We start from the raw sequence: 12,480 nt of genomic DNA, 5'->3' as shown, positions 1-12,480 counted from the left end.
GTGGTAGAGTGAGGTTTGTATGTGACTGTCTCTGCCATCAGACTGGGAGCTTTTGGAGGGTCGAATCTGGTCGGACATCTCTGTATCAGTGTCTGATTAATCACCAAATACCAACACTAGGCCTAGCACTTTACCATTTCCCTCTGAGGTAATTATAATAATGACTGATGTTCACCAAAAGCTTATTACATGACACACATGTTAAGTGTATAACATGGATTATCTCATTTAATCCTTTTAACCATCTCTCTGAGCCTCAGTTTCCTCATCAGTAAAATGGAAATACTGCCTGCGTCAAAGGGTGGTTGTGAGGATTAAGAATTCATGTATCTAAAATCCCCAGCACGGTGCCTGATGTGTAACAGTTACATACAGTGCTCTGATGGTGGTGATGGTGAGGTGGATGCCATTATTCTTAACCTTTTACAGATGAAAACTGAAGCTCAGCAAGATAAGCAGCAATGCTGCCTTTGGAGCTGGAGCTGTCCCCACACAACAGCGGCAGTGATGCTAGAGCCACTCACCTCATGAGTCAGAGCAGCAAAGTGGACCACCCCTCAGGAGGGCTCCACCCAGGCAGCTCCCAGCCCCCAGGAGCTCTGGGCCCAGCCGGAAGCCTGAGCAGCCTAGGAGTCATCATTATTTCTGCCTCCCAACCCAGGTGACTTGCCCATCCCCACCTGGAGCTGACAGCCAAGCTGTGGGGACCAGGAGAGTAACCTGAGTCCCTTCCTTCCTTGCTGGGAGAGTTTCCTAGTGCTTTGTGCATGCAAGCCGCCAGGCCTGCTTCCTCTCTTATTTTCTCCCTAACGTGCAAGAAAAATCACTGGGCTCACCACACCTGATGGCCCTGAGAACCATCTCTCAGCTTAAGAAGGGCCCCAATAAATATCTGTTTCATGAGACCTCCTCAGGATGCTCCAAAAAGCTCCACAGGAGCTTTATCTCCCATCCCACAGATGAGAAAACTGAGGCTTGGACCAAGTGTGATTTGGAATCAGGTCTTGACTCTTTATCCTGTAGGAAAAGTATGTGGAAATGGGAGGGGGTATCATAGAAATAAGGCTGTTAGCATGTGAACAGTGATGCCATTGTTGTAGAAACAGCTTAGTTGTGAAATCTGCTCTGCCTCTCTCTCTCTCTCTGACCCTCAGTCTCCCCATCTGTAAACCTGAGATAACAGTGCCAGCCTTTCAGGGATGCTGTGAGGCTTACTGAACATTCCTTGGGTTGACCCTTGGCACCTTCCCCTTCATCCCCCCTTCTCAATCCCTTCCTCCAGGCCTTTCCCTGGCATGAAGCACCTGTCCACTAGCTGTCTCTACCAATCCAGAACTAGCCAGTGAGACTTCAGAGCTACACCCCCCCCAACCCGGCGGGCTAGTGACTGTAAATCGGGTTTTCTTAAAGTGAATGGGCCCCACCCAACAGATTACAGGCTTGGGCAGGTTAATAATTCACAATCAACAGGCCCATCAAGAAAGGGCCCTTGAACAGGGCTGTGACAGTCACAGTTCTGAAATATTCCTTGGCAGGGACTCTTAGGGAGGACCTAGGCCTACATGTTGGGCCAGCCTCCTCCCTCTCCATGAACTCTGACTCCCGCTAGCTTGGGAGTAACCTCGGGCAAGTTACTACCCCACTCTAGCCCTTAGGTTCCTTTTCTCCCCATATAAAGGGGAGAGAAGGATGGACCAGGAGCTCAAAGCCCTTCCTTGCTCTGATGATCTTGGTTCTGGGATCTGAGCTCTTCTACCAAAATCTGGTCTCCAGGAGCTGCTGAAAGTGGATCTAAGGAAGGAGTCACTCATGAGGGACCAAGAACTGTTTTGATTAAAAAAAAAAAAGAGGCAGAACTCTAATGAGGTGTTTCAGGCATTGACTGGCATCCTGTCGGGGGTTAGAAGTTAGACTGCAGAGCCAGGAAGATCTGGCTGGATTCCTGGCCCCACCATGTCCTAGCTGTCCAGCCCCAAGAAAATGACTGTATGAGCTTGAGGCAGGGCAGGGAGTGATTCAGAGAGCAGGTGAGCACCCCAGCTCTGACACCCTGGATCAGTGACTTCAGCCCTGAAAGGGGGATGATGACAGCACCAACCTCATGGGCTGCTGCAAGGACTGAATGACGTAACACACATAAAACACTTGGAACAGGGCCTTATTATTGATCTTTGAGTTTTAGTTTCCTAACCTATAAAGCAGGGATAACAGGATTGCTGTGAACATGAAATGAGCAAATGGACCCAAAAGAGCTTTGGAACCATATAAGGCTGTCCAGAGAAGAGGGATTTCTTCTAAGATGTGTACACAGGCCTGGCCAGGACCACAAGGACATCCAATTGGACACGTACTACATACCTTCACGGCAAATGTGCTACCTCACACACTGCCAAAGGGAGCAGAAACTGGCAACATCTTTCAGAAGGGCAACTGGAATTTTGAATGAAAACCTTAGAAAGATGATACAGTAACACCTAGGTAACAAATGTGTCTTTTTTGTTTGTTTGTTTGAATTTTATTTATTTAAGGGCGCCTGGGTGGCTCAGTTGGTTAAGCGTCTGACTTAGGCTCAAGTCATGATCTCACGGCTCGTGAGTTTGAGCCCCACATCGGGCTCTATGCTGACAGCTCTGAGCCTGGAGCCTGCTTCAGATTCTGTGTCTCCCTCTCTGTCTGCCCATCCCCCGCTTGTGCTGTCTCTGTCTCTCTCAAAAATAAATAAACATTAAAAAAAATTTTTAAGTTTGTTTATTTTGAGAGAGAGAGAGAAAGTGTGTGAGCATGCAAAAGCTGGGGAGGGGCAAAGTGAGGGAGAGAATCCCAAGCAGGCTCCCCACCCTGGGCCCAGAGCCTGACATGGGGCTAGATCCTAAGAACAATGAGATCATGACCTGAGCCAAAATCAAGAGTCAAGTGTTCAACTGACTGAGCCACCCAGGTGTCCCAGACAACAAACGTGTCTTAAGAAATAGTCATGGATATAAAGATTTCTGGTACAAAGATGTTCATCATAGTGTTTTCTATAATAAGGACACAACTGGAAATAACCTAAATGCCCATCAATAAGGAATTAATTCAGTGAATTATAGTGAATTTGTAAGGTGAAATATTCTGCAGATATTTAAATTATGTTTATAGAGAATTTCCTTTTTTTTAAGTTAATTTACTTTTGAGAGCAAGAGAGAGAAAGAGAGAGGGAGAGAGAGGAAAGAGCACGCACACATGGGGGAGGGGCAGAGAGAGAATCCCAAGCTGGCTCCACCCTGTGGGGCTCAAACCCACGAACCAGGAGATCATGACCTGAGCTGAAATCAAGAGTCATATGCCCAACTGGCTGAGCCACCCAGGTGCCCCATTTATAGAGAATTTCTTTGTCTGGATTACTACATTGTCTCCCAGGTAGTTTCTCTGCTCCTTCCCTGGTCTGCATATTATCTTTTCCACATAGCATCAGACCCATTTGATCTGATCATGTCACTTGTTTGTTCAAAACCCTGCAGTGGCTCCCCATGGTGTTCAGTGCAAAAGCTAAAGTCTTCACATGGCCCGAAGCCCTGAATGACCTGCACCCCCATATCTCTCTCTGACATCATCTCCCTTTACTCTCTCTTCATATTCAGCCACTCTGGCCTCCTTGCTTTTTTCTAAATATGCCAGGCATGCTCTCACCTCAGGCCCTTTGCACTTGCTATTCATTCTGCTCTTCCTGCAGATATTCATATAATTACTCCCCCACCTGCTTCAGATCTCAGTTCAAATGTCACCTTCTCCATGAGGCCTTCCCTGACCATTCTATTTAATGTAACCTTTGCCCTCATGGTCCCTATTCCTTTACCCTGCATGATTTTTTCCATAGCACTTGTTATCTGACATCCTGAATATTTTGCTTATTCATTTATTTTCTGTCTCTCCCCATTAAATTCTATACTCCACAAGGGCAGGGCTGGTATTTTTCTTTTTTTCATTTTGGTTCTCTAATATATTTCCAGTGCCCAAAACAGTGCCTGGCACACAGATGCTCAGTAATTATTGCCTGAATATGTTTTCTGGAAGGTGGGAAAATATTTAAAAAGCAGAATACAAAATTAGTACTAAAGAAAAAAAAACCCGGTGTGTATGCATTTGAGAAAGCACACAGAGGCTCTATTTCCTCATCTATTAAAATTGCAGACAACAAGACCTCCCTGGTCAGAGTTGAGGTGAATGGAAGGTGATGATGCATGTCAAATCAGGGCACAGCCAAGCACAGATCTCACTGTTATTAGATCACTGAGGCAGCAGGGTGGCAGGGGATGGGGATGTTGTAGAGGTAGGGGCCTAGTTCAGAGGGTGCAGGGGAGAGAAGCTGGGGTTGGAGGGAGCAGTAGTAAGTGAGGGAGAAAGGAGAGGGTAGTGCTGGGCACTGAGCCTGTGGAAAGATCATCCCTTTTTTTTTTTTTAAGTTTATTTATTTATTTTGAGAGAGCATGTGTGAGCAGAGAGGGGCAGAGAGACAGGGAGGGAGAGAATCCCAAGCAGGCTCTGCACTAACAGTGCAGGGCTCAATCTCACAACTGTGAGATCAAGTTCTGAGCCAAAATCAAGGAACGCTTGGAATGCTTACCTAACTGAGTCCCCCCCCCACCCCCCAGGTGCCCTGAGAGGTCATCTTTCTTTGGCCTGTCTTGTGCTCAGGGACAGTGCTTTTTTGTGCCCTTCAGTCACCTACGTATAAAGGAAGTATCCGACCATCCATCTACTTGGAAAGGCAGCAGAGTTACCTTCAATCTGAGACTTAGATACTCTATCTGGGGGAGGGTGTTTATTAGTTGGAGATGGATTCTTGCAGTGATGGGTCTTGCCAGGGCAGACTCTGCGAGGGAGTAGAGGGACACCTGAGGCTGTGGGAGGGAATAAGCAGGGACAAACTTCATTCCATGAGGAAAAAAGGGAGTCAAAAGGTATGGAGCATCTGGCACAGGGCTACCTGGATGGGGTACCTGATGTCCCACTCACTGTCATAAGTCCTAATATAATTGTCCTACTGGGGGACATGGGACAAATCCAGCCACTTAGTAGGGTGGGGGAAAGATTTTACCTAAAAGCAATAGATTTCTTCTTTGCTGTTCATCTGAAGAGGGCTGATATTGGGAAAGGAAAAGAAGGCCTGGGAATCTTGGCTTAAGAGAGAAATTTCCTCCTCTCTCCTGGGAAGGAAGATGTGGGAAAACATATACTGCACCATCACAGAAGTAGAAGTTCTATAGTCAGGATCCTATCAGGATGGTTGAGGGACTTGATGAGGGGCCACAGAATCATAAAAGTCCTCTGTTACTGATTCTCTGAAGTGTTTTTTTTTTTTTTTGAGAGAGACAGAGAGAGAGCGTGCGCGCATGCATGAGTCAGAGAGGAGCACAGGGATAGAGATAGAATCTTAAGCAGGTTGTATACCCAGTGCAGAGCCTGATGCAGGGCTTGATCTCACGAACCATGAAATCATGACCTGGGTCAAAATCAAGAGTTGGTCGCTTAACCGAATGAGCCACCCAGGTGCCCACCCCCCTCCCCCCCCGCCCCACCATAAGGTGCTTTAAAAAGTTGCAGCCTTATATATACAATGGAATACTACTTGGCAATGAGAAAGAATGAAATCCTGCCATTTGTAGCAACGTGGATGGAACTGGAGGGTATTATGCTAAGTGAAATAAGTCAGAGAAAGACAGATATCATGTTTTCACTCATATGTGGAACTTGAGAAATTTAACAGAAGACCATGGAGGAAGGGAAGGGGAAAAAATAGTTACAAACAGAAAGGGAGGGAGGCAAACCATAAGAGACTCTTAAAAAGAGAGAATAAACTGAGGGTTAATGGGGGGACAGTGGGGGAGAGGGGAAAATGGGATGGGTGATGGGCATTGAGAAGGGCACTTGTTGGGATGAGCACTGGGTGTTGTATGTAAGTGATAAATCATGGGAATCTACCCCCAGAACCAAGAGCACACTGTACACACTGTGTGTTAGCCAACTTGACAATAAATTATATATATATTTTAAATTAAAAAAAAAGTTACAGCCTGGTTTTAGGTCAAGCTGGAGAGGAATCGGGAAGGGTGTGTCCCACCCTTGGGATGGGGTGATACAGTGAAGAGCCTCAGGGACCATTGCTCTATAAGTCCCCCCACCCCTCCTGGGCCAGTGTGGTGGTAGTAGTCAGGCTGAGAATGGGGCTGGGGTTGGCAAAGTCACAACTGCAGGAGAGTGGTGGGTGGCACAGGCCCCCAGAGGGTGCTACAAGGGACTAGTTCCCAGCTCTTAGGCTGTCTTAGGCTGAGCTGGAAGACTCTCAGAGCGATGGGCAGGGGTGCTCTAGGGAAATCATATTTTGGATACTTCATGAAACTATGACTTTATTTTAAAGGCCTGCTCACTGGCCACATTTACCTTACAACACTGAGCCCCCCTAACTTGTTTTTAGGGAACTACTTCTCCTTCCCTCCTTTCTAGCCCCATTGGCCGAATGGTAGAGCCTCTTATTTGATTCCACCTCTCAGGGCACAGTGATTAGCTGAAGGAATGGCCAACTGGAATATTTCCCTGAGCTTTTTCAAACTAGACTGGTGGAGAAGCCCCTTCTAGCTGAGGGACTAATGACAACAATCAGTAACACTCCTTGGTTACACTGTCTATGTGTTAGGCACTGTTCTCAGTGCTTTACATAAGTTAATTCACACAATCCTCATAACCACCCTGTGATGCAAGTCCTAACATCACCCTCGTTTTACAGATGAGGAAGGTGAAATACAGAGAAGTTAAATAACCTGCCCAAAGTTACACTGTCAGAAAGTCCCAGAGTCAGGATCCAAAATCAGCCTGTGTGGCTCCAGGGTGCTTTTCACTGCTTTGTCTTACTGTCCCAAGCCTTAAGCTTGGAAGCTGCTGGTAGCCATGCCTTGCACAGAATGGAGAAGTACAAGAGAATGACTTACAAGAGAATGGAGCTGACCGCAGAGAGAAACTGAATTGAGAAGCAGAAATTTTCAGAAGGACAAGCAACTCAAATCACAGATTTGGAGATAAATCAGGAATTGGCACGCTGGCAGAGCTAACACTGCAACCTACATAATCTATTTCCAATTGACCTCAAGACAGGACCAAAAATGTCCCAAGTCAGAATCCTTGATAAAAAGGGACAAAGGTTACCTGGAGTTTCCCATGGTATCCTCACCAGAGATTGAGGATTTGAGGGCTGCAAACCCTCTCACACCCTGTGCAGCTGTCCTTGACAACAGAAGGTAGGTGGGAACCTTGGGACCAGAAACTTCAATAGTGTAGAACCCTGGAGTTTTAAATCTTGAGTCTCACAGTTCACCTGTGAATTATCACCCGAGCCTTAACTCACAGAATCTGAGAATCGTAGAGGTGGACACTCAGCACTGGTCTCCAGTCCAGATCCTGTCCTGAGGAAGGGCCCCCAAAGCTGCTCCAAGAATCCAGTCACCAAATTCGAAACTGCCTGCCTGGAGGCATCTGACAGCTCCTGGAGCTCAGGGCTCAAACTGACAGCAGGAATTCTGTTGATGGCAGTCCCAGGAAGCTCCAGCCTCTTTGGCTGGGCCCCTCCATTCTCAGAGGGGCCCCTCCCTCCCACAGCATTGCTGCAATGCTGCTACTTAATCACTCTCTCAAAAGCAATCTGCCTGCTACACTTTCCCCTTTGCTCCCAGTGCTGCCTCCTACAGGAGCAGTCTTGAGTGTGGCAGGTTACTGGTATGGCTAAGAAAGGGCCCTGTTTGTAGTGCCAGCAGTTGGCGGTCCCCACTGTAAGATGTATGGGCACCATTTCTCTTTCCTAACACTTCCTGGCTACCCAATTCTAGTGCCTGGAATCCTACCATTGGCTACCAAACCTTTCAGAATCTCCTCTGTTCCCTAGTTCCCTCATACGAAGGCTAAGAAGGAAGTGAACTCACATTTACCGAACACCAAATATGCCCCAGTGGCTGTCTGTTAGGTCTTTAACCAATGGGACTTCATTAGGTCTTCCCACCACTCAGTGAGTAGCTATGATTTTATAGGTGAGTAAACTTAAGTAGGCACAGACCAAGTAATTGAATCAAGGCCATAGAGCTAGTAAGTGGCAGCCTAGGGGCTGGGCACCCTCCAACCTCTTCACCCTTTGGCCAGGCTGTGGGAGACCAGACAGCGTGGTGGATGAGGAGTGAGGGTAGGGAAGTCACAGCTGGGAGAATGGAAACCTGGTCTTGTGCCTCAGGAATGAGACTTTGTGGGGACAGCTAGGAGTATTCTCTGGATATCTGTGTCCAGCAAGTTCCACCTGAAGTATAAAGGCACATGTGTTCAGGCCCTCCTATATACTCCCTCACCCAGGCCCAAGGAGGGATGCAGAGGCCTCTACTTGGCCAGTCTCCCTTCCCCCTCCCATCATTAGTGATTCTGAGTGTTACCTCCCAGTCTGTCTATTCACCACTTAGCAGTTCTTCCTCCTTAGCTTCTTTCCCCTCACCACCCTGCATTCTCCTAATCCGCACCCCAGAATCCACCCTGGATCATCATGCCAGCCTCCCCTCTGGTCTCCCTACCTCCCTCCACACTGTGACATCAGCAGCATGCACACATTTGAAACTCAGAAGGTTCCTGGTGCCTACAGGACAGAGCAGAACCCGATTCTCACAGGCAGGGCAAGCTTTGGGCAAGAAATTCATCTGGACATAGCCATTGTTCCCTATCCCAACCAGGAGATCTCACCGTCCTTGGAAATTATTCCCTCATGTCCTCATCAAAACTGAAGCACACTCTAAGACCCTGTCCTCTGTACCGGGGAGACAGAAAAGGGTGACACGGACTCAGTGTTGAAATGGTCTGTCCCTCAACAAATCCTTTCTCCCTGGAGTAGCAGGGTTACCTTTTTTTTTCCTTTCTTTTATTTATTTTGAGAGAGAGAGAGAGAGCGCGAGCGCACGAGCAAACGAGGGAGGGGCAGAAAGAGAGGAAGAGAGAGAGAATCCCAACCCAGTTCTGCACTGTCAGCATGGAGCAGGGTCATCTTTAAATATATAAATCCTCTCCCTGATGCCCTCTAGTGGCTTCCCAACACACAATGAAATCCAAACTCCTTGCCTTGTTCTGGAGCAGCCTGCCTCCTGGATCCCATCAGACACTGATCCTCAAGGACTCCCTTTCTGCTCCCCAGACACAAATCACACTTTGACATGAGCTACCCTCACTGCTGGGAATGCTCTGGAAATGATATATTTTATTGTCCATCACATGGCCCTATTTTAAGCTTTATACAACATTGTTTATTTGGTTACTTGTCTTTTCCACTAGAACATGGTCTCCTGAGATCAGGGAGTTGTGTCTCTGTAGTAATGCCATATCCACAGCACCTAGTACAATGCCCAGAGCATGGTACATGCCCAAAGTTGTTTGTTAAATGAGAATGAGAGAACTGAATGAGAACCATGAGAAGGAAGCATAGAAGCTGAAAGCCTCTGAGTCTGACTCAAGATTGGGGTCAGAAAGGCTCTCTAAAAGAGGTCACCCTAAGTTGAGTCCTAATGGGCTGAATGTCAGGAGCAGAGGATGGCATTCCAGGCAGAGGCAACCTGGAGAAGCCTAGAAGAGTGCAGTCAGTGTTGCTGGACCAGAGTGAGCACTGGGGAGTTACGGGCCTAGGCAGGTCACCACCTCTCTTAAGAGCCTTGAACTTTAACCTCTAAGTGATAGAGAGCCATGGAAGTTTAGAAAAATGACATGGTCTGTCTGTGCTTTAGAAAAGTTCAGTCTGAAGGGTGCATGGAAAGAAGACTGGAGGAACTGGGAAAGTTAGGGGATGTTGCAATAGTCCAAAGGGGAATGAATAGCTTTGAGAGACAACAGAGAGAAAATCAACAGGACTTGGAGACGGGTGGAGATGAGGGAGGGAGTTGAAAGGGATGACTTCCAGGTTCCGGGCTTGGGCAACTGGGTGGATGACTATGCCATTCACTGAGATGGGAAGAGGAACAGGTTTAGGGGTGAAGATGTGAAGTGTGATTTGGGGCTTGCAGAGTTTGAGGTTCTCATAGGACAGTCAGATGGAGGCACTGGGAGAGCAGCTGGATTGCTCTTCTCCAGGGAGTAGGAGGGTGAATTTTAAGTATGCAAAGGGAAGAAATTGGGGGGAGGGGGTGTCAAAGCTCAGAAAAGAGAGGACTGTCCCCTCTCCTCTTTCTTAAGGGAACACATCTGGAGACACCAACTCATCCAGGAGGTGGGGACAGCTAGGTAAGTGGAGGTGACACACAGGAAACAATGACACATCCCCGAAGGGCTGACCTTGGAGGAGCTGTGGGGGCACCTAATTCCACCATTGACCAGCACTGGCACCCAAGATTTCCCCCGACACTGCTGCCCCCAGATAGGAACAACTCAGGGTGGGGGTAGATGCTGTGCCTGCTCTCACCTGTCGGGACACACAGGGTGCCCATGGCTCCCCTCTCGCAACGCTCTGGAGGACCAGGTGCGTGAGCCGTACCGCTGAGGGGAGACTCGGCAGCCCAAACCTGACTCCCAGCCCTCCCGAGGGCCAGCCCACCTGAGCACCCTCGCAGGTGGCGCGCAGACTGCGGCACCGGAAGCGGGGCTCGGGTGCGGCCGGAGTGGGGGGTGGGGGCGCATCACTAGTCCCCCGGTTCAGCTCCAGCCCGGCTGGGGGCCACGACACGCGAGCAGCGGGCACGTGAGGGTGTGAGAGGCGCTGGGCTGCCCCTCCCTGGCCCTCCGGCCGTTACCCCGCGCCCAGCAGCCAGCGCGTTGCGGTCTCCAGTTGTACCCCCACAGCCGTCCCTCCCGTCGGCTGCCGCCCGCCGCCCCTCTGTCCCAGGCGCGCCTCCCGCCGAGTCCCCGCCCCTGCCTACTACCTGCGGTCGTTCTTCCCAGAGGCCGCCCCCTTCCAGGCGGTCAGAAAGGCCATGGACGCGGGCCGGATTCGGACCGCGGCGCGGGCGGCCCCTCGTGGCGGCGTGGGCCGTAGCGGCAGCTCCAGCGGCGGCACCTGGACCCGGCGGGCGGGGCCGGACCGGCGGCTCCTCCCCGCCGCGGCCCAGCGCCTCCCAGTCCCGCAAGGACGTCGGTGCTCCCTGAGCGGACCTGGGGTCCCAGGGCAAGCCCACTCTCGTCCAGAGCCGTCGAGACCCATCGTTAGTCACAAGGAGAAACTGAGGCCCAGGGCCACATAGAGGGCCAGTGACAGCACTAGAACATAATATACACCAGACCTCTCCAATCCCAGTCTAAAGCCAGTCCACTGAACCGAGGGGCGATGATGTCACCAACGCCTTTCCCTTCTGCTTAAGTACAGAAGTCTGCATTGCCAGGGCTCTACGTGAATGGGGTGGGCGGGTTGGGACTGTAGGAGTGGCAGGTAGGGGAGCAGGGAGGTAGGTAGGAGCTGCCTGGCCTGGGAGTGGAGGCTGCTGGCAAGCAAGGCACTGGGACAGGAGGCTGTGCACAGACTTCTGCTTCCCAGAGCCCCCGTGGGAGGTGTGGGAAAGACAAGGAGCCACAGCCTGTCTCCAGTACAAACTTTCTTTGAAACCGCGTATTTTGTCTTTGGTTATGCGCATTTAAAATTTTCACTTTTAAAGTAAGCTCTACACCCAAAGTGGGGCTTGAACTCATCACTCTGGGATCAAAAGTGGCATGCTGTACTGCGCCAGCGAGGGGCCTGCAAAATTTTCCCTTTATCCAGTAGATGAATCTGCTCTGGAGCAAGGTGAGCCCCTGACCGTGCAGTCCAGCAGGCTTCCACAGGAGACTCAGCTAAGGACTAGGAGCAGGGTGTCTTGAGGAGGATCACTATAAGTCCAGCATGAAGGATGGATTCAAAGGTCCCTGGAGACTTTCCTGTGGAGAGGATGGAGGTTGAAAACAGGATGGGGCAGGGTGGCTGAGGGACCATTTCTGTCTCCCTTTGGCCTGGGTTTGTATTGCAGGCACTTGTGCAACACAAATCATGTATCTACTAAATGGTGACTGATTCTGACAAGTCTGAGCCCTTCTCTAATGTGCCAAGCCCTAAGCCAGGTGTTTTTACACAAGTTCTCATTTAATTTCATCTTATTAAATACTTACTCCCATTTTACAGTTGATTAAACTGGGGTTCAGAGGGGAAAATGGACTTCCCTGAAACTAAGCTGTGGAGCTAGGTCTTACATCCAGGTCTGTCTGCTTTATCTGCTGCTGGCCCCCCAACCCCACCTGTGGTTGCACGTGGGCTGGGCAATGGAGTGGGAGACCTGGGCAGAGGGCAGAAGCCTCAAGGATTATCAGGGCAGTTTCTCTCAATCTTCCTTGGTAGAAGAGGAAACATGACCTTTCCCCCTTTCTCTGAGAATTCATGTCATGGTCTTGGCAGATCAACAAGGGCCAGAGAATGCTGCCTATCTGACCACAAAGCTAGAGCTTCCGGATCTTGAAATTCCAGTTACATCCACCTAG

The 12,480-nt window shown here is 49.6% G+C and overlaps 1 protein-coding gene across 4 annotated transcripts in view; it reads right to left on the bottom strand.

The window, feature by feature from the left end:
• Positions 1-11,274, bottom strand: part of TTC39A (tetratricopeptide repeat domain 39A) — a 54,200-nt gene extending 42,926 nt beyond the window's left edge. Inside the window, exon 1 of one of the 4 annotated variants that reach the window (XM_058696111.1) lies at positions 10,902-11,274. In XM_058696111.1, coding sequence (XP_058552094.1) covers positions 10,902-11,179 — 278 coding nt within the window. In that variant the 5' untranslated portion in view covers positions 11,180-11,274. The remainder of the gene's footprint in view (positions 1-10,901) is intronic. The other 3 variants (XM_058696087.1, XM_058696095.1, XM_058696102.1) reach the window with 3 other exon arrangements.
• Positions 11,275-12,480: the final 1,206 nt, after the last annotated feature.

Source organism: Neofelis nebulosa, chromosome 2 (genome assembly GCF_028018385.1).
Source record: "Neofelis nebulosa isolate mNeoNeb1 chromosome 2, mNeoNeb1.pri, whole genome shotgun sequence".
NCBI lineage: Eukaryota > Metazoa > Chordata > Mammalia > Carnivora > Felidae > Neofelis > Neofelis nebulosa.
This window is presented reverse-complemented; position numbering and strand designations above follow the sequence as displayed.